Source organism: Lepisma saccharinum, chromosome 2 (assembly GCF_977018435.1).
Source record: "Lepisma saccharinum chromosome 2, izLepSacc3.1, whole genome shotgun sequence".
Taxonomy (NCBI): Eukaryota; Metazoa; Arthropoda; class Insecta; order Zygentoma; family Lepismatidae; genus Lepisma; species Lepisma saccharinum.
Genome location: NC_139230.1, coordinates 201137882 through 201159209, shown reverse-complemented (window position 1 = coordinate 201159209; position 21328 = coordinate 201137882). Strand labels below are relative to the sequence as shown.

The following is a 21328-nucleotide window of genomic DNA, read 5'->3' as shown; positions in this document are numbered from 1 at the left end:
GATATGCCTTTATCTGGTGATACCAATAGAGTGCTGATTAATCTGTCCCATCCCTACATTATAGCATACTTTAAGTACGTTTAAAATTATTCCACTTAGTGCAAATACCCGAATGGATTCTTGGTTAGCTGTTTAAGGATAATGAATACATTAATTGACTAGGTAGTGTTTTATGTTAATAATCAGAAATGTTCTTTATATTTTAGGTTTTACCGTCTTTGAAATCCTTCTGTATTTATGCTGCTGTAGGGATATTGGCAACGTACATTTTCCAGGCATCTTTTTTTGTTGCGTGGTTTTCTTTAGACCAAAGAAGAATTGAAAGTAAACGAGATGGGTTTATATGTGCAAAACGCCCAGATTTCACCCCAAATGAATGCAGCCAAATAAACATATTGCAAATCATATTTGCTAAAATATATTCTGGAATCTTATTTACCATTCCTGCCAAGGTAAAATTTTTTGTTTGTGTGTTTATAACTTTATGTTTTTCATTAACTTATTTTAAAAATTGTATTGTTTTGAATTGTGGAAAGTGTGCGCCTCAAGTTTCCTTCAATTTTTTATAATACTTTAAGCGTTACTGTTAAATGTTTACTACATACATAATGGCAACAAAATAGCATCTATTAGCTTATTAAATTGCTACATGATTTTGCAATATGCTTAATATTTATACTTATTATGTTATGCAGTAGTAATTCTTGTCTTCACAAATCCAACTCTTTTTAAAGAAAATAGCCACACTTATGTAATTAGAAATAATGTTTTGGCAATACTCAGGGAGGGGTGCCTTAATTTGGCACCCTGACCAGTTTTCCAGGTTTCCCAGTCCTTGAGTCGCCCCTGTGTGTGTTGTATTTTCAATAAAACTTCAACTCATGTATATATTTTCTTTATGTGCTGAACAGACACTAATAGTGAATATCTTTGTTGCAGGTAGTGGTAATTGTGGTGACATTTTCTCTGTGTGGAGTACATATCTGGGGTAACTTATTGCTGCGACAGGAGTTTGATCCCATTTGGTTTCTGCCTCACTACTCCTATCTCTTTAAGTACTTTGAGGTTAGTCGAAAGTACTACCCAGAAGATGGTGCTGTCGGAACTGTTTTTCTCGGAAAAGTGAATTATTCAGTTGAATTAGAAAACATCGAAACATTGATACATGATATGAGGCAACGAACTGATGTGATTAAGTATGTAGATTCATGGTATGATGGATTTAAGGACTATACCAACAAGAACTTCAATCTAGGTAATTGATATATGTTTATATGTATATTCTTGGAAGTATTCTTTTAGGAATTAATGTTTGAATTGCAGGAAAACCTTGTTAATACGATATTGGTTAATAGGAAGTACCCTTTAATCCGAAGTTCTTCCCATTCCCCAGCCGATAAGATAGGATTTATAATGTATTTCAGTACGGATAATTTGAAATACGGATAATTTTTAATACGAAGTTGTTTACAAGACCCTTCCGCAAAACTGGTTTCACTTAATTCGAAGTAGACACCTGCGTAAGTCAACAAGAGAAGATCGAATGTTGAGAGATCCTGGACGTTATTTTAACTTGACCTTGACATGTTTCCTTGTCCTAAGAGCTGCTGACAACTCAAGGGAAGCAGCCCAAAATGCCCGCTGGACATTGACATTCTTTGTCACTGTGCATGGGAGGTCAAGCTCTTTCCTCGCTGAATGCGCCACCTTGGAAATATTCACCAGTGCTAGATGAGAAATGCGAGATAAGATCGCACAAATGTTCCAAAATACAAGATGCATGGTGCCTGGAAGTCTCACCCATCTGTCTAGCCCTGAGCTCGAGATACAGCAATTTCCCGTGAGCGAGCAACTTTTGGCCTGGTAGCCGACAACTTCCGGTAACCACTTTCATTAAAAGCGTGTTCTTTGTGCCCTGTAGACCTTCAGTAAACAAAAAAGGAAACTGTTACAGATAATCAAAGCTGCATAGGCCAACTAAAGATCGTCAACCCGCTTAATGCGTTGTCATCTAGGTTTCCCGCAAAAGTTGACGTCGATCTTACGTATGTTGCAACTCCAGTATCCCGCTTCTTAGGTTTCCCAACTGTGCCGGTCATAAAATTTGCCGAGACAGTGTTTTGTTGTCTGAGTGACTTCTCCCCTTTATCTATCAGCAAACGGGAGGGGGCGTTGCTAATTGTTTCGGCCACGATTTTCTTGCTCGTGTGCGCACACGGGCTCTTTCCTTTGGCGTCTAAAAAAAAGCAATTTGAATGCAACTGTCTGGATAGGAAATATTGCCCGTAAAAACTTAATGCAAGGATCATTTTTTTTTTCACACTGCTGATAAAAGTTTGGTCTTCCACAACTGCCTTATCTTTAAAATGCCGATGATTTCCCTTCTGCGACCTGCGCTGCTCTTTCCAGCCGGTCTCATTGTGTTTACACTGCAGCTGGTGCCAGTGTTTAGTCTAGCATCTGGAAAGTTGTGGCTTGCCGATAACTGCAATGACTCATCCAGTGCGAAGGAATAAGCTTCATTGTTTTGAATCTCGCAAAGCCATATAATCCCCGCTTTTCCTCAGCATGCTGCTGTTAAGAAAAAAACAACAACAAAAAAAAGACCCCAATGCTCAATGTAGGAATACGAGAGGCAAAGTTTTGGCGGAGGGAGTGTTTGAAGTTTCCTAAAGCTTGTTTTTAGTTCATTTTATGCTGATGAGCTAAGCGGGACTAAATATACAGTTTAAAGTGGGATCCAAACCAGAGTGATTATCGAATGCGGCACTGTTTAATGTGTCCTAGGATACAGATTCCGTGCAAACAGATCGCAAGTTGTGTGTTTACTTTTTCAGAGTGGATTACAATGCAAGTTGAGGAAGAGTTTAAACTGATCCCTGCAAAGGGGGAAGGGGGGGGGGGGGGGTGAATATGAAGTTAACTGAAGCAAAGAATACGTGACTTTTTTTACCATGTGTTTTAGACAGCCGAACCAGAACGAAATTTACAGCCCCGATTTTTTTGTTTTGTTTTGTGCCAGGGAAAGGTTGTGTTCTCTCCCAAGAGAATCTTCTCTTACCAGTTAATCCTGTAACGGACAATGTTCTAGTGAATGCACATAAAATCCAATATTCATTCTGTCCGATTATCTCCCATCTCGTTCTCGCGCCAGTGTGACTACTGTCAAGATTCTTCCGAGTTTCACTTCTTGCAATAAACGAGATTGTTTTCCTTTCCGTAGGTCTCCGTGCAAACGGGTTTCTTATGAACTAAAATTGTAAGAATTTCGTGGAAGAGCAACGACTTTGCACAATTAAAAGAAAATACCGTTTTTTATAAGACTTTTTGCCATGACATGCATCCCGTGCATAACCGGTTGTATAACTAGGCAGGATAAATGGTGTTAACGGTCTCCTTGGAATCTTTGTGTCCGCGTTAAGCTCCGTGTTCTCATTTTGTGTAACATTTTTTACACTTTCTTTAAAACGTACAATATTATTATATAGTACATATAAAGCTTATTTTCTGAGCTACCACCAAGTATAAAACATCCTTTGTGGGGGTAATTTATACTCCACTTTATTTACACCTGAAAACAGGCGCCATCTTGAAAAGTTTGGATAACTCGAAGTCGTTTAATACGAAGTTGACATTTTTTGGTCCCTTGAACTTCGTATTAACGAGGTTTTCCTGTAGTTAATTATGAATTAGTTTTCTTTGTTCCTTTTATTTTATAGCATAAAACCCATCAGAGCCATCTGATTACATACATTATTAATTACTAATATTGCCAATGCTGTTAACATACTAATAATTAATCTGCAATGCAAATATTTTTTTCTTGTAGTTATTCATTGAACACCATTTCCTTCAAAACATAAAATGTTCCCACACTACTTCACCTGCTTTGCTTTATCAGACCTCAGTTGGCTACGCTGCGCTTACGAACACAACTCAATTTGTGTTCAGCTGGCTGCCGTCTGTGTAGAGAAAACCACAAAAATTGCTTCCCTTTTCTGGCGTGTGTCATAGGGAATTTGCTTGCACCGAGCCATGCCTGTGTGTACCTACACTCATGCATGTGTTGAAATCCCGTTCCATTCAAGACCATGTTACTCCATGGCAAATTGAGGGATTTTAAAGAGACGCCATCTCACTCACCTTGTGTCATGCATGGCAGGGGCAAGAAAGAGGGGGTGGGGGAGTGGGTACAACTGAAAGTGAAACCTGTGTCTTGCATTGTAGACAGAGTGAAGCAAGGGAGGGAAGTTAGCTACAAAGCGTGCAATGACTGCAATAATAATAATATGGATATGGCGGAAGGGAAAGACAAATTATAAATTACGAAGCAGGCCAGCATGGAGTGAGCATTAACATATGTACATATGTATATCCTTGATTTAACTTTACTGGTTCATGGTTCAGTCATTAGAAATAAACAACTGCTAGATAGATTACAATTGATTTTCTGCATGTGGTATTCTGATCGGCTTCTTTGGTGTATGCAAATGTTGTTATTATTCTCCTTGTTCATTATTATCAGCGGAGCAAGGTGGAAAGTTTTTACTAAATATTTTGCAAGCGAACAATAATGTTTACATTGTAGATCAGTATTTCTTTGTTTTGAGTGATTTCTTCAGGTTATCGAATGCTGAATTATTATAACCCCCGGTGGAATCACATTGTGGTTTGGATCCCATTTTAAACTGTAGGTTCAGTTCCAATTAGCTTTTCTGTGCATAAAGTGAACATCAAAACCAATAGCCCAATGTCATATTTCTCCTCGTGATCAAAGGAAAAATCACCACAGTATTTCAATTTGTAAAGAAAAAAATCTGTTTAAAAATTTTCAACCCAGCAATAGTCTCATTATCAGCAAAAGGCAGTCATAACTTGGGTTGCCAATGATTTAGCATCATTATGTGTGCCAAAATGGGTGTGAGTAATTGAGAGGGATGATAAAACTACTCCTAGACTCGAAGCTGAAGTGCACACCCATGGAGCCAGACCACTAGCTGCCACTGCCGTGATGTACAAAGGAAAAAGAAAGTTTTAGAAAGAGATCTAATTGGAGAGATAAAATCAGTTTTTTCTTTTTGCAGAATGACAGGACTTTTAGTGGAGGTGAAATTTATACATTTTATCTCCCAGTATTGAAAGTTAAGGAAGGAAGAAAAAAATTGAAATTTTACACAAGAAAATTGTATTTAGCACCCTTAGTGGTCCTTTCTTCAAGGACCGTTTGCCAATATTATATCAAATCGGTTATCCATGTCGGTAAATTTTATGTTGCTACTTTATCGGTATCAACCAAAATCTCATATCGGTCCATCCCTGCTAAAAACCCTGTCATTCCAGGAAAAAACTGATTTCATATCTCTACGACAATTAGTTCTCAAGCTATGATTTCTTTTTGGACATCACAGTAAGTTTGAAAAGTGCACACATGAAAAATTCTCATCTGGAGAGGCTCTCGTTAAATATACTTTATGCAAGCTAATCAGGACTGGACCTATATTTTAGGTGGAGTCAGAACCACTGTGTGCCTCTACCTGGTATCAAACCTGGGACACCCGGCACCCATGGCGGAGTGGTTATCACATCACGCTATGATGCCAGGGATCCTGGCCTTGGCATGGATGTTTGTGAGTGCCCTTTCATCAATTTCGTCATATCATCCATCATCCCCATCTTTGCAAATTAGCCAAAAGTGGCACAAAAAGTGAAGTTAAATAAAGCAAAAAGTTAAAAAGAAAACTGTGCGTATGTAATAAATTTTGCATACTTCAATAACTTGATTTAGCTGCTTGAACTCATAATGTTTTCTTTCAGATGTGCCAAATGCGACCCTGGAAGATAAGGATTTTAGTCGCTACATCAGCAAGTTTCTATTTAGTCCATCGGGAGCAAAATATCGAAGCAAGTTCAAATTTGAAGGAAATTTAACATGTGGGAAGCGTGCACCTCAAGTTCTTGTAAGCATTATATTAATTAGCTATGTGGTATTTCATTCTTAATGATTACTGGTAACTATAGTTTCGCAAATAAAATTATTTCCCATAAATTCACAAACTCTGATTTAGTCTTAGGCTGGCTCAGTGTACCGAGTGATTGATTCAATTTCTTCACCAAAGGTTCCAGGTACAAGTCCTTGTTTAAGCATGGCTGTTCCTTTGAAAGTGTCCCTTCATCCATTTCAACCTCATGATATGAATATGCCTAAAGAGGCAGAAATGTGACATGAAACATGATAAATACAAATATTGATTTGCTATTACACCTTCAAAAAATTGCATTGCTTAATTGTTTTGCCACTTGAAGAAAGCAATAGAACACAGATGTAATGTTATATTGGTAAAGATTAGGGCTGATCTGATACTGATGCCATTGTTTCATTATTAGCCGGTACCTGTGGTATCAGTTTCAGAAAGTATTGATTGAAATTTATTTACCGATACTTTCCCAGCATTTTGGTTTTTCATGGGCTCTGCAAAAATTCTAGGCAACATTTTTGCATAGTCTAATTATCCTGAAAATTATTCAGAATTTAACGTTTATTTTTATTTTGCACCAATTTTGTGTGAAAAACGTCCTGATGTAATTTTTTAATACAATCTTGGTGACAATGAAGTTCGACCAGAAAGGAATACGTGATTAAATGCACAGAGGCATAGGTGGTGGAATGGGTGACCCGCAGAAGTGACGCATGTGTGTAAGAGGAGGCGTGTGAGCAGGCAAGAATCGTGATCCCAGCATGTTGCACCCAAGGTCACGTAAAGAACGAAAACGGGGAACTATACGCGTGACATTGAACTTCGACCATGCACCAGACCCATACGGAAAATTCCAGATAGTGGCGCATTCGACGGAAGCATGATGTCACGGACACGATAAGGGAGTCTGCCATATATAAGCGCGTGCTGTGCACCGAGGAACTGCAGTGCATCATCACCATGGCCAGGGGCAAACCTATTGACAACACCGTGAGGAGAAGAGTGGTGGAGTTGCAACGGGATGGACTCAGTGAACGGGAAATAAGGCGCCAACTGAACTTACCCAAGTCAACCGTCCACTGCATCATCAAACACCACCAAAATACAGGTACTACAGAGCCAGGTAAGGCCCCCGGTCGAAAACGCCTGCTGAGTGTGCGTGACTTACGGATATTTAGGCGTTATATCCAGACCAACAATCATGTTTCTGTGGTCGAATTACGACTGTGGACTCGAGAACGCTTTCACATTGAAGTGTCAACCAGAACCAGTTGCCGTTACCTACAGCGATGCGGTTACCGAGTGTACAAGGCGAAACTTAAACCCTTCCTTCCCATGTTGAACAAAGGCAATCGACTACGGTGGGCACGAATGTACAGGGGATGGACATTTCGGCAGTGGAACAGGGTTTTGTGGACGGACGAATCCATTTTCAATGTTGTGTACGGGAAAATACGGAAAACAGTCATTTGTCGGAAGGAGGAACAGAATGAAGCAAAATGCTATGCACGTCGGGTACAGAAACCTGCATCAGTGATGGTATGGGGATGCATGACTGCATCTGGGATTGGCCCACTACACGTCTGTGAGGGCATTGTGAATGCACATGCCTATACACGCATACTGGAGCGGCATCTTCCCACAGTGCGAAGGCACCTGTTCCACAGTATAATCCTCTACGTCTCTTGTTTCCCCTTTAATACTAAAGAAGTGAGACGAGGATTGTCTTATCGGCGCAGTGGAACGTAATGATCATATATTAGGTACTTAAATTATTCAATTTAAACTTAATATTCTTTAACACATATTCTTTATTACAAATAATATTATTACTTATACTTTCCAAATTTAGTTAACTCAACAGAAATTTTTATGGATTATATCCCCGTTAAACTAGTACAATTCGTCCCATTTGATTGTCACCAGTCAGTAAGTAATGGCTACACGAGTCAGAGCCAACCGCAGTCCCACCCAAAACCCCCACAGCCAACATGACCCGGAGCAATCCACCTAAAAAATTAAACCAAAACAAATTCCTTTTCTTGCTCTTTTAAGAACTCAAAATAACTCCCTTAACTTTAGGTAAATTACACCCAGCCATGCAGGCCCCAAAAGGGTGATAGACGGTAATGCAGTATACTCAGCCTGTCCAGCCTGTGTCCAGTCCGTCCAAAGTCTCTATCAGTCGGCAAGGATCTGCCACACTAAACTTCTCGCTCGCCCAGCGCAGAAGCCCAGCCAATGGCATAACCTTCCTGAGTCACCTGTCTATTGAGTCTCAATACGTCATTCATGAGTAATATTACACTATGGGCTTACAATAGGTGGCATCTCATCTTTCAACACGACAATGCCAGGCCTCATACAGCGTGGCTGACAAGAGAATGGTTGACTCGCCGTCACGTGCGAACTCTGCCATGCCCACCATCGAGTCCCGACCTCTCGCCCATTGAGAATGTGTGCCGTGTTCTTAAGCGACGTGTGCAACAGAGGGGACCCACGACAGTGGCTGCTCTTATCGCCTGCCTGCGGGAGGAATGGCACCGCATCGATGTGGAATACCTTGAACGACTCGTACGCAGCATGCCCCGATGCATTGCCACAGTTATTCACCGACGGGGCGGCGTCACACCATGGTAAACAGGATCCCCTCTAACAGTGGTCGAACTTCAATGTCACGTGTAGATGGACGAAAATGTGTTATTTTGTGTGGACACCATACATTGCTGCGTTGCAGCGGAAATTTATGTTTTCCTTTGTTCCATGTAGCCTGCTGAATAAAATATGTCCAGCATATGCATGTGTTCTCCTTCTTCCACAACGCACTTCTATATTTGTGACTGGTCGAACTTCATTGTCACTAAGGTTGTATTTTAAAACAAAAAACTTGATAAATTGATGCATATAATTCGAGTCAAATATGTACAATCTAATATTAATCAATATTTTTGAAAAACTTAATATTACAGTTTTCAAGCATTGATAATTGTATTGGTGGGAATCAGTGAGAGTATCGGTATCAGTCGAAAGTGGTATTGACTCAGCCCTAGTAAAGATTTTTAGATTCTATTATTATCTATATATCTGTGTGTCCATGATTCGTACCTCTCTTGTGTGTGTTTTAATTGGGTGTATTTGTTTCCAAAACATTGTATTTGTTGTAAAATTATGCTTATCACCTTTTTTTATCTCTGTATTATGTTTTATGACAAACTGAATTCGAAGCGTCACACCTTATTGCTGTAATACTTTCTGATATTTACAGCTCTCTGGATTCGATTTCAAACTAAAGAAGTTCAGTGGACCAAGTGAACACATTCCTGCCATGCACATGATAAAAGATATGGTTAAAAATACAAATATAACATCCGGTGATGGATTCACTGCAGTGTGGGCAAGAATATTTGCAAACTGGGAAACAGATGAGGTACATACATTTCATTTCCTTACTTGCAATTTTTTAGGTTCTCATTTTAAGATTTCTTTGTTATTCTACTTTAATATCTAGTCATGAGATCGATAATGATCTGGTGGTAGAGTATGTGAATATCTTGCAAGTGAGCCAGGTTGATTCCAGAACGAGCAATTTTTCCTTCTTGATGAAAGGTAAAAATGTTTGTGAGGCCCAATAAGCATCATATTGGATATTTTGCTGCCTTAGCCATGGTGGGTTAAGGATGACTGGTTTGAGTCTAAGAGAAACTTTATATTTGGGTGCTTACTATGCTCATCTATCAAATAGCCTAGTCTTTTGTTTTTATTGTGAAAAATATGTATATTTTTTCTCATTTAAACAGTGCCATGTAATAAAGGAGTCCTGGGATTGATTCCAAGTGAGGACTCATTGTGATTTGATTTGAATTTTGTTATGTAACGTCGCTTTTCTGCCATTTTTGGCTAATCGATACGATTAGGATGAGTGATGATATGATGAAGTTGATGAAGGCACACTTACAAAGAACACTCATGCCCAGGCCAGGATTCAAACCCTCGGCATCATAGTGTCCTACACTAACCACTCCATCACGGAGGTTGGATGGACCCATGTGGTTTAGATCTAGGATTCCCAGATATTTTAGGAAATAAACATGGGACAATTATTCTTCATAATCAGCACAGTGTTATAAAAGAGACAAGCAATGCTTATCATGAAACCATTCAATAAACATGGTTGGATTTCCATATTTCGAAAAGTAAAAAGAAATAAAAATAGCCATCGTAGTCTAGTCAGTAGGGCATCTTATCGTCATGCAGTAGACCCAGGGTTCGATTCCTGGAGTGGGTAATCTGAGGTCAGAATTTTTTCAGCCTTGTCCCTGCATAAAGCAGCTCTGGGGGCTCACCCAGCCTCAGTGGGTACCTGGGGCAACCCTGATGGGGTAAAGGCAGCTGGAGCTTGGTGCTGATCACATCACCTCCAAAATGGCCAAGATCGAGAAAATAGAAAATGGGACAGTTTCTCCCACTTCCGTTAAATGTGCCTTCATGGTACGGTGCTACATGTGCGAGGAACTTTTACCTTTACCTAAAAATAAATAAAACAATGCATTTGGTACTAGGATAAAGCTTTCTTTTTCAGCATTTAGAATTGAATGTGCAATATTCACAGCAATGCAATAATGCTTTACCCATGTTATTAATCACATAGCATGGCTAACTAAGAGAATGAATAGGGTGTAAAGGGGGATTCAGAAGGCAACCAAATGTCAACCTTACTTCAATGTAGTACACCCTGGACTGCATTTTGTAGACTAAGGAAGCTCTAGCGTAGCCAGTATAATCCTCTATGAGATTTGTGGTGTGTGTTATGCATCTTATCACCATTCATTTTCATCATCACAATTAGTCTAAAGTGACAGAAATTCAAAGTTGAACAAATCAAATGAATGAATCAAAAGAATTAACTAATCAATCAATGAGGTGAATTACGTGTATGGAACACATAGTCAGCAGGGATTAGTCACCCTAAAAATGATATTATCTGCAGTTCTCCTGGTAGATGTATTTTTTTTCAGTCACGATCTTGGCCTTTGTGGATTTGATGTGACAGCATCACATTTACATCTGAATGTTCACCCATTTCATTAGAAGCTGGGTTAACTTCAGAGCAACTTTATGTGGGAATAATTCACAACCTTAGAATACCTACCCTGGAAATCGAACCCCATTCTCCCACATAGTAGTCAGGCACCCTACTGATTGGACCTCTGTACCTCCATGTTTTAGAAAATAGCATTAAAATATTGGATAGCAAACACCACATTTCATGTCTTCTAATATTAATAAGAAGTTGTAGTTGAAAGTATTGTGAATTTTGTTATTGATATTATAATTTCTTTTTATTTGTAGGTTATTGCAGAAGAACTCTACAGGAACCTACTTCTGGCAGTAATTTGTGTATTCATCACAACGTTAGTGCTCATAGCCAACTTTATCACCTCCTGCTATGTTCTACTATGTGTAATCCTTACTTTGGTAAGTATAATAGTATGCTATGTCCTTGTTTATATACCGTGCATCCATTTCGATCTTCAGCCGAGAGATCGGGAGAAGCGTGGCGGGCGGCGCTGACGGAGATGCCGACATTTGCGGCCTGTAATGCCGGCTTATTTTTATGGACATATGCAGACATTTATATAAATATTGCAAAACGAGCACTAACCTGTGTTATAAGAGTTGATCAAACTGATATCCACCAAGTGCCAAGTGTGTAGACTTTCGGGGAGAATACGTTGAATAGCCTGAAACTTTCGTGCCTGTAGCTAAAGTCCTTCTGGGTCGGGCCGAGAACTTATCAGCCCCCCTCGTAACGTGAACCTTGCGGCTGCCATTCCAATCCTCTCACTGACACAACACATATACACACTGCAATAACACAAACAAGTAACGGCAAGTAACCAATAATAACACTCTTGCGCACAGTACGAAATTAACACGCTCTTGGTTTACATCTGCTTGCCACTATATTCACAGCTCTGTCGCGAAAGGAACAAAAAACTCGAGCTCGGAGATTTCGGATTGCAAGGAAGCTCACGAACACCATTGACTTTTAACGGTTTTGTCTACAGTGTAATCTTGATACAGTGTTGCACATTCGAAACCTCCAAACGATCCCCATCGGCACAAAACTCTTTCAAGGATATAAATTTAAGCAGGACGTTACCTGGTCAAAACTATGATTAAAATGTTTTATTATCTGTGGCTCTTAACATCGTTTCTAAAGCGTATTTTTTTGTGTATGTAAGGGCAGAACTTGGATGAATTACAGATGATAAATTATAACACAGGTTAGTGCTCGTTTTGCAATATTTATATAAATGTCTGCATATGTCCATAAAAATAAGCGGGCATTGCAGGCCGCAAATGTTGGCATCTCCGCCAGCGCCGCCCGCCACGCTTCTCCCGATCTCTCGGCTGAAGATCGAAATGGACGCACTGTATATTTACATGGCAAGAGCTGCATAGTATAAAACAAAAATTCTGTTTCCATGGGCGTAATTTGGGACCTTACTTGCAATAGTACTTGTCTTTTTTAGTTTTCTGTAAGATCAGACGGTGTATTAGGAACTGTGGGAATGTACAATCAGTTATATAATTTCTCAGGCAGCAAGATTTCTTGCCAGGAGTGGATGCAAGTGGTATCTCTCAGCTCAGCACCCAATCATCAGCCGTTTGAGTGAGGAGGACCTGCTTGTGATATCGTCAGAACAACTCGAGGGATGTGAAAGGCTATGCGACAGAGCTTCTTGCGTACCTGCATTGATGCTGGGGGCTGCCATTTTGAACAACTACTGTAACATTTTCATCCTAAAGTGCTATGATACACTGTAGTAATGTCCGTATGAAATCTACAAGCCACATCTTCAGTTGTCTCATTTTACTGTCATAGGCAGCCCCTATAACTTTCTAATGGCATGTTTCCAGACCGGGCTTCCTAATCTCTTATTGGTATTTTGTTCTGTCTCCATCCACCCTGCAAGTTTGAATCAAGGTCACGGAAACACCCTGTATAATACCAGGGCATTGGCCTTTGTGTTCTAATATTATGTGGGGTGTAAGTGGTGACCTTTAGAGATATAAGCATAAAATCGAAATTAGTTAATTTACTTACGTAAAGTAAGTTTTGGTGGCAACTGCCCCCTTTTTCAGGTCATGCAGTCTGCTATTACATGCCTACGTAAAGCTTCGTCATTTAGAAAGGATCAAGATATATGCTGGGACAGGTTAAATGTTAGGATAACTAATGACTAAGACATGATAAAACTGTTAAAACTGCTATAAAAACTGTTAAAACCCATAATGTTACTCTATCACAGCTCCATGTTGACAGGAACATGAATGTTCAATTACAATTAAAAATTGTTAAAACCGGTAAGGTTACCCTAACACTGATACACGTAGACAGGTATCAGGTAAATTAACTAATTTCGATTTTATGCTTATATATAATAGTGAGTAAGTTGCATGGAACCAAAAAATGAAGACCTTTAGAGAAAGCACCCAAAAGTCAACCTTGCTTCTACTTGTGCTGAGTGCCCCTTACAGCCTGAGCTTTTAACCTAGATAAGGAGATTTTAATTCTCAGAGAGAGATGTTGATTTTAGCTACAGTAAAGGGCTCGGCCCCATATAATGTATTGGGTGCAAATACCCTAAGTGCTGATGCACCCACATCTGTAATTTGAATCAATCAATCAATCTAATATAATGTTCACTTCAAAGTGAGAAACTATTGGTTCAAACCCCAGGTAATCCTTGAATATGTGTTTGTGTATATTTGTGAAATTGTTGCTGTAACTTGTTCCTGCATAAATGTATTACATATTTTCAGTTATTGCACATCAATTTTGTATATATTCTTAGATTGATTGGAATGTTGAGAATAGAAGGGAATTGATGAAATAATTTAGAACACATGGACAAAGAATTATCCATACTTTACCTGGGATTCACCCCAAGAACCCTTAGTGTACAGCATGCTATGCAAACAGCTGCACCACAGATGCTGTGTATTTTGTATGTGTTATGATGCATTTTGTAAATATCACCTTGGGGTAATGTCAAATTCTTTGTAAGAGCATATTTGTAGATAGCATGTGTTTTGTTTTTTTTATTCTACAGCTGTATAATATCAGTCCCATTATTTCATTTTAGGTTAATGTTGGAGGAGCTATGCATTTCTGGGGTGTTACGATAGATGTAGTTTCATGCATCGATTTGGTTCTTGCGATTGGTCTCTGCGTGGATTATGCAGCTCATATTGGACACACGTTCATGACATGCATAGGAACTCGCAATGAGCGTGCTATGAAAACAGTGCAAGCCATTGGACCAGCTGTTCTGAATGGAGGAATAAGCACATTCCTTGCCTTCATAATGGTTGCAAACTCTGATTCACATGTCTTCACGACATATTTTAAGGTTAGTATCTGAGATTTTTGAGCAGGGTCTCATGACTGAACAGTGTTTACAATCAGGTGTCAGATTTTTAGCCATTTTACATTTATAAACATACTTTGGGTTTTTAATTTTGATAATTTTATTTTTAAGCAGTGTAATTTTAATTTAGTTTCTTTACTGGAATTCCTTGCATTGCCATATTTACTGGCACTGGGAATTATATGTGAGAAGCATTGGATAAACTTGTGGCACTTTGAAGTCATCTAAAATGAACATAAAGGTTCTGAAACATTCATAAATCCTGCGAGAAATCTTTGTCGTGGCATTTTTTTTCCCAAGGTCAATGGAGAAAATATGTGCTTATCAATATGATGCATGGTGTGGGGTTTCTAATTGCAAGCAAATGTAACTCATGTTTGGTTTTTTGGATTGTCATTTCACACTATCAAGGATCCTAAACTTGCTTTTTGATTTATGATTGATTGATTAATTTAGTTTATTTTACTTCGTGTTTTGTGCCTCTTGGCTAATTTGCGAAGATGGGGATGAATGATGAAATTGATGAGCTTGATTCGAACACGGGACCCTTGCTTTTTGCTTTATGATCTTTCTAATTGGCATACCATTGTCCTGTTCTGAACTTGTCCCAAAGTATATGTATTAAGGATGGACCGATATCAAATTTTGCCAGTATGAATAAAGTACCAAAATAAAATTTACTTTTGTTCATAGGCAGTGTTTTACCAGTCTGATATAGACTTTTGTGGCCGAGTAGTTAGAACAACACCTGAGGTCCTGGGTTGGAATTCCAGCCTGTGCATTGGTGTTCTTTGTGAGTGTCCCTTCATCAATTTCATCATGTCATGATTCATCCTCATTGAAACAATTAGCAAAAAGTGGCAGAAAAGCACTGCTAAACAAGAAAAATTAAATCAAATCAAACGTCTTGTTTTCTTGTGCATTTCATCTAACTTTCAGTTGTTCTCATCATCGTGGTTAAGCTATAAATGCAGAAAGGGGAAAAATATATCCATAATACAATAAAGTACAAATTCATTAGCTAAAGAAATGCAGATGTAATAACTAATTATCTAGTTACGTGGCTTTAACTCGTGACCACTCTTGCTGTTAGATAAAATTTAACAATCCTGATTTTTTTTTTATATCATGATTGTTGAGGATATGGAGGTGATGTGTTAGCAATCCCTTCTCTACCACATCTGTACCTAGCATCTATTACTGAAACAAGTATTCCTGGTTGAAATAAGCCTGTTGGTAGTGTAATTTGAAGCAGTGCTCGTTTTTATATGCTTTGTAATAGTATGAGTTCTTGCATTACACATGCATCCTTCTGTTCAAATAAAGCCTTTTCACTTTAAAGTAAAATTATATAATAATTAATTAGAGACCGTTAATTCCTGAAATCTCATACTCTGGTAAAGTTGTTGTAGTTTCTCATCAGAGTGCCGGCCCCCATGGCAGAGTAGATAGCACATTGTGCTGCAACGCCAGGGGTCCCGAGTTCGAATCCCAGCCTGGGCATGGATGTTTGTGAGTGTCCATTCATCAACTTCATCATGTCATCATTCATCCCCATCTTCACAAATTAGCCAAAAGTGGCACAAAAATCGAAGTAAAATAAAGCAAATCAATCAATCAATTCTCATCAGGGTGATGGAGAACTTGTTAAGAGATGGGGATGGTAAAGCAATGTTCATTATGTCAATGATCCAAAGTTGTTGTTTTTTAAAATATTTTCCAGGGACTGTGATTTTTTGTATTTGGTTTACATTACCATATTATATTTTTAAAAATATCATGAAATTGAGACACTTTATGCTTGTACTGTATTTCGTTGCACATTCACCTGTAATTATCCAGAAGTGCTCTTTATGTTCTGTTTATTCAACTCTAAACTAAAGAACACAAAAATAAAGTTTGTTAGGAAAATCTAACATGTGATTTTTGAGTCAGAATTTTATTGTTTAAGTCCACACTATGGACAGAAAGACTAATCAAGACTGGACCTACAATTTAAAGTGGGATCCAAACTGCCTACGTACCACCATTTAACATGTAAGCCATCATGTGGTGATCCCAATATCACAAAAATGTTCGCACATCAAAGAGTTCCAAGAAAACATGCCTAATTTTCACTGTATTTATAAGCTTAAGAACTGTTTGGTCCTCAAAAATTGCAACTTAATTGTGCTAACTCACATGTTATTAAAAGAGATATCAGACTGGTAACGTTACTACAGTTTTACTGATGAACATTTATCAATTCCGATGGAGTTGTGATTGATCTGTCAATTTCTAACACAGGCTTGAGTGGAGCTGTCATTGTTATAAAACACACAAAACAAATAAACAGCATGATACGAGACAGTTTAAAAGTTTGTCCAAGGTTTCAACTCCATCTTGGAGTCATCGTCATTCTTCTTCGCAGTCTCTCGACCAACCCTGATGATGACTCCGAGATGGAGTTGAAAGCTCGGACAAATTTTTAGTGTCTCGTGCCATGCTGTTTATTTTTTGTGTGTTTTTAACAATAATGTTGATGGCACATGATGTAAGAAGTTTCTTAATGTCATTTGAAGCTAATGTATCATGTCTTGATATTCTTTTGTTTCAGATTTTCTTTTTGGTGGTTGTGTTTGGCCTCTACCATGGTCTAGTGTTCCTTCCAGTATTGTTAAGTTTGGCTGGACCTGATCCATACAGCACTGCATATGAAGATACCGTGGCTGAGGAGCATGAAATGGAAGCATTGAATGTTCAGAACAATGTTGAAGAACAAAGGTTATAAATGCCAAGCGTATTAAGGTGCTGACTTCATATTTTCCACCTGTTTTAAAATACTCATGATGTGATACAAACTTTTGATAGCAATATGTGGTAGCTATTTTTTTTTATTTGCAAGTGTTTTAAGTATTTTGGGAAATGCAATTGTTTATACCTCTATGAAAACTGCCTTTAATGAAAAACCAAAGTTATTCTTTATTTTTTTGCTGTTTTAGAATTCAAATATAATGTTTAGTGCTAGGTTGTGTAAGTTTCATTCAAAATAAATTTCAGGACTGTTTTATTTTCCAATATTCCCTCCTTTCAGTTCTTGTCAGAAAATTTCATTTGAGATTTTTAACATGGTGTACTGAAAGTAACAGATGCTGCTGGCACGGAAATTTCAAATTTCCATTGAACTACTTATTTCTGATTCTTTTCTAGGATTTGTAAGATATTAGAGCAACTACTGAAGGGAAATTAAAGTAAATCTGGCTTTTGTTGACAATAGCAATTATTTCTGTGCTGTTATTAAAATATATGTTTCTAATAGCATAATTAGGTATCAATAGACAATGTTCTCTTTAGGATATTTGTTGAGAACTAAGTAGCTAATGTATTCGAAATATCAAACAGATCCCTGGTTTCATGCAATCTAGAATTTGCTATTTGTATTATATTTGTAGAAGAAGTGGTCCTGAAATTTATTGTGTGTTCAAATCAACACCTAGTTTGTATCTGTGATTCATGCCTTGTGAATGTATATGAACACATATATTACTATGTACAAGTTTAATATTTTTGCAAAAATGATTATATCTGGATAGTAAGGAAGAGAAAAATTTTAAAGTACATATGCAAATGTATGTGTGTGATTGTGTGTTTATGCTATTGCAGTTAGTGGTTGTGCATATATATATACAAATTGTAAAGGCCTTATGAAGATATGCTCAAATCGTTAGTGACAAGAAATCCATGTGGTTATGGTACTCTATTGCATTAATGTAAAGCAGGGTTTACACCAACAGAGTATTTTATCCCTTAAACCCCGTTGTTTAAAATAGGAGCATGGAATCTTGCTCAAATCTATTTTATTACCTTATTTAAGTAGGAAATGTATGTTGCAAAGTATAATAAATGTTTTGTGTTTGTAAAGTGCTTACGTTTATGCAATTGTACTTTCTGCCACATATGTGAAATAATTTTATGCTAAATATATTTATTGCTTGTATTTGAATACTGAATATTCAGAGCAATGGGTCAAAATATTGTAAGGAAAAATGTGGCAGTGAGCATGTTATATTAAGTGTGTACTTTATTAGTGCATTTTTTTAAAAAATCAGTATTATTTTACAGTATCCATAAATATGCAATTGCAATTATACTAACTATACCCTAAAATTTCATTTGACATGTGCAGAATGTTATACATATTTTGAATTTATGTTCTGTTTCTCAGTCATGTCTCATGTTTTGTAGTGTTGAAGTTTACACCACTGTCAGTGTATTTGTGTGAGGAAACAACAACTAAGAAAGGACTCATTACATTTTCATGAAGTTGTTAATTTAATTAATCTGTGGAGACTAGGACTGAAAATTTGCCAGTAGATAATTCCAACTTTTAACTGTGCCAAAAAATCCTTACATTGCATCCAGTTTATAATTCCCCCATGTTCACTTTTATAGAATTAGTTCAGTTGTAGCTGCACTCCTTTCTGGGCAATCTGGTTTGTAAATATTTGCCATTACAAGTATTAAATGACAGTGTTCCTGTTATTTCTTTAATAAATTATTATCATCCTTTAGTGATAAGTTCAGAATAGTTTATTATCTTGAGAGAGGGAAAATTCTCAAATATATTTGTAGTTATATTCCACACTTGTTAACTATAAAAAAAAAAAAAAGGTAAAGTGTTCCCCTGTGCTTAGCACCACGCCATGAAGGCGTATAGGGGGTGTGGGGGTAACGCCCCACACTTTCTTGATCCGGTCGTGAGTGGGGGTGATGTGATCAGCATCACGCCCCTGACCGCCTTTACCCCCCAGGGTTTCCCCCAGGTACCCATGTTATTCGACGCTGGGTAGGCGCCGGGACCGCTTCCACCGTTAGAAAAGTTCCCGGATTTGAACCGGCCGGGGATCGAACCCGGGACCTTTAGCATGGTAGTCAGACGCGTTACCGACTGAGCCACCGCGGCCACCTTGTTAACTATAAATGTTACATTAATTTTGTGTATGTTATGATGTCATAAACCCATTACATAAAATGAGAGAAATAGGAGAAAATCATTACCATATATTAAAGGAAAACATTTCAGGTTATGTTGTATTATGCATACTTAATGTGCAGTCACAAACAATTCCATTGAAAGTCAAGGGAATATTAGAATCCAAAAGTGCCCATGACTGTACTTGTGATAAATTCAAGTGTAACATAATAATTTTAGAATACTGTAGATAAATGTTTATATCTAGTTATGAGACAAAGTGATAGAATAGATGTCAGGACAACTATTTCTTTTTAATGTTACATTAAAAAAAAATAATGTTACATGCAACTCTAAGCGTACTTCATCGGTAGAAGAATGTGTGAAAAGAGACAAAAGAAAGAAGGTGGAAAATATTGTGCCATTCACACATAAGCTTGTTCGCACGTATCATGTCTGGTAATGTATTATAATGATACTGAAACAGATACAAGCGAAGGGAACAATGTATAAGAAAAATTTAGATTGTTCTAAGAGTACATTTTTTTTTATATGTAAAGAGAATAAGATGCAAGTGCTTGTTCAAGAGTTGTTACTTTTAATACTGTCTGTGATCTGTAGCTTTACATGTATTCTCTTATAGCTGCTGTTTTGGTCTAGTGTGATACAGAGAGAATGCATCTCAGTGCACTTGCTTGGATTGATAAGATTGCTGCAAGTATTAACATTGCCGTTAATTTCAAATTTACAGATCTGTTACATTGATATTATTTTAGCAGCAAAACTGTTGAAACGTGAACAGCCTTATCTGAAACTGTGTTCATAATTTAGTTAATCTCTTCCATAAAGTTTTGGTCATTAACCAAACATGAATGGTGGCTTCTGCAAAGATACATATTGTTCTTACTAGTTGATATTTTTGTAAAAGTTGTATCAGTATTTTTAGATATGAAGCAGATATATTGTTGCTTTACACAATGTTATAAAAAATTCATGTTTGCTGGAAATAAAATATTTTTGCCATTAGATGTCCTATGTACTTCTGTGATGTAACACTTTCATTATTGAATCACATTCGGACTTGCTTCACTGGTTGACAGGTTTCTGGTTTGCACCATTTTACCAAGCCACTAGGTGTCAAATTCATCTACTGGGCTTCTGCAACCATTGCACTTTACTTGTTGCAGGAAAAGTTTCCAAATATGGTGTGCTTGTCCATTATTTATGTTAATGTGTGTTATGTAATCACAAAATTCAGTTTTTCATTCAATATTGATGCAAATTAAAAGAAACTTTGAATTTCGCATAATTTACAGGGTAATAGACTCCGTGAAAGTGTTGCATGGCATTTCAGTGGACTCCACAAAATAAGATTGATTGATTGATTTGCTTTATTATACTTCTCTTTTTGTGCGACTGTTGGCTAATTTGCGAAGATGGGGATGAGTGATGATATGATGATGAAATTGATGAATGGACACTCACAAACATCCATACCCAGGCTGGGATTCGAGCCTGGGACCCTGGTATTGTAGCGCGATGTACTAACCACTCCGCCATGAGGACCAGCTCCACGAAAAAAGAAAATGCTGGGAAAGTATCAGCCATTATTGGTAAATAAAATCCAACTGATATTCTCTGACACCGATACCACTAGTATCGTTCAATACCGACACACCAGCAATGACATTGGCTCAGCTCAAGTTTAATTCATGTGTGTGCTTCGTGAAAAGTGTGCTTGTGCTTCTTGGATGTTTGTGTCAATGAGGATGCTTTGCAGGTGTGCAAAAAACTTACTAGAAATTTTGGGACAGGAAATGTAGCTTTTGTGCACCCTTTGAAGTAGAAAGATTGGGAGATGCTATCAAATAACAGGATATTTTTCTCAGATATGAATCAAAATGTAATAATCAACAAATCAACATATTTGTCATGTTTTATATCCTGTTTTAGAAGTGTAGATC

At 37.7% G+C, this 21328-nt stretch overlaps 1 protein-coding gene across 1 annotated transcript in view; it reads left to right on the top strand.

Moving 5' to 3' along the window:
• LOC145984262 (patched domain-containing protein 3-like) overlaps window positions 1-19029 on the top strand; it is a 73685-nt gene extending 54656 nt beyond the window's left edge. Inside the window, exons 9-15 of the mRNA XM_083117873.1 lie at window positions 207-452; window positions 940-1255; window positions 5815-5957; window positions 9241-9402; window positions 11325-11450; window positions 14129-14395; window positions 17010-19029. Coding sequence (XP_082973999.1) covers window positions 207-452; window positions 940-1255; window positions 5815-5957; window positions 9241-9402; window positions 11325-11450; window positions 14129-14395; window positions 17010-17183 — 1434 coding nt within the window. The 3' untranslated portion in view covers window positions 17184-19029. The remainder of the gene's footprint in view (window positions 1-206; window positions 453-939; window positions 1256-5814; window positions 5958-9240; window positions 9403-11324; window positions 11451-14128; window positions 14396-17009) is intronic.
• The last annotated feature ends 2299 nt before the right edge of the window (window positions 19030-21328 follow it).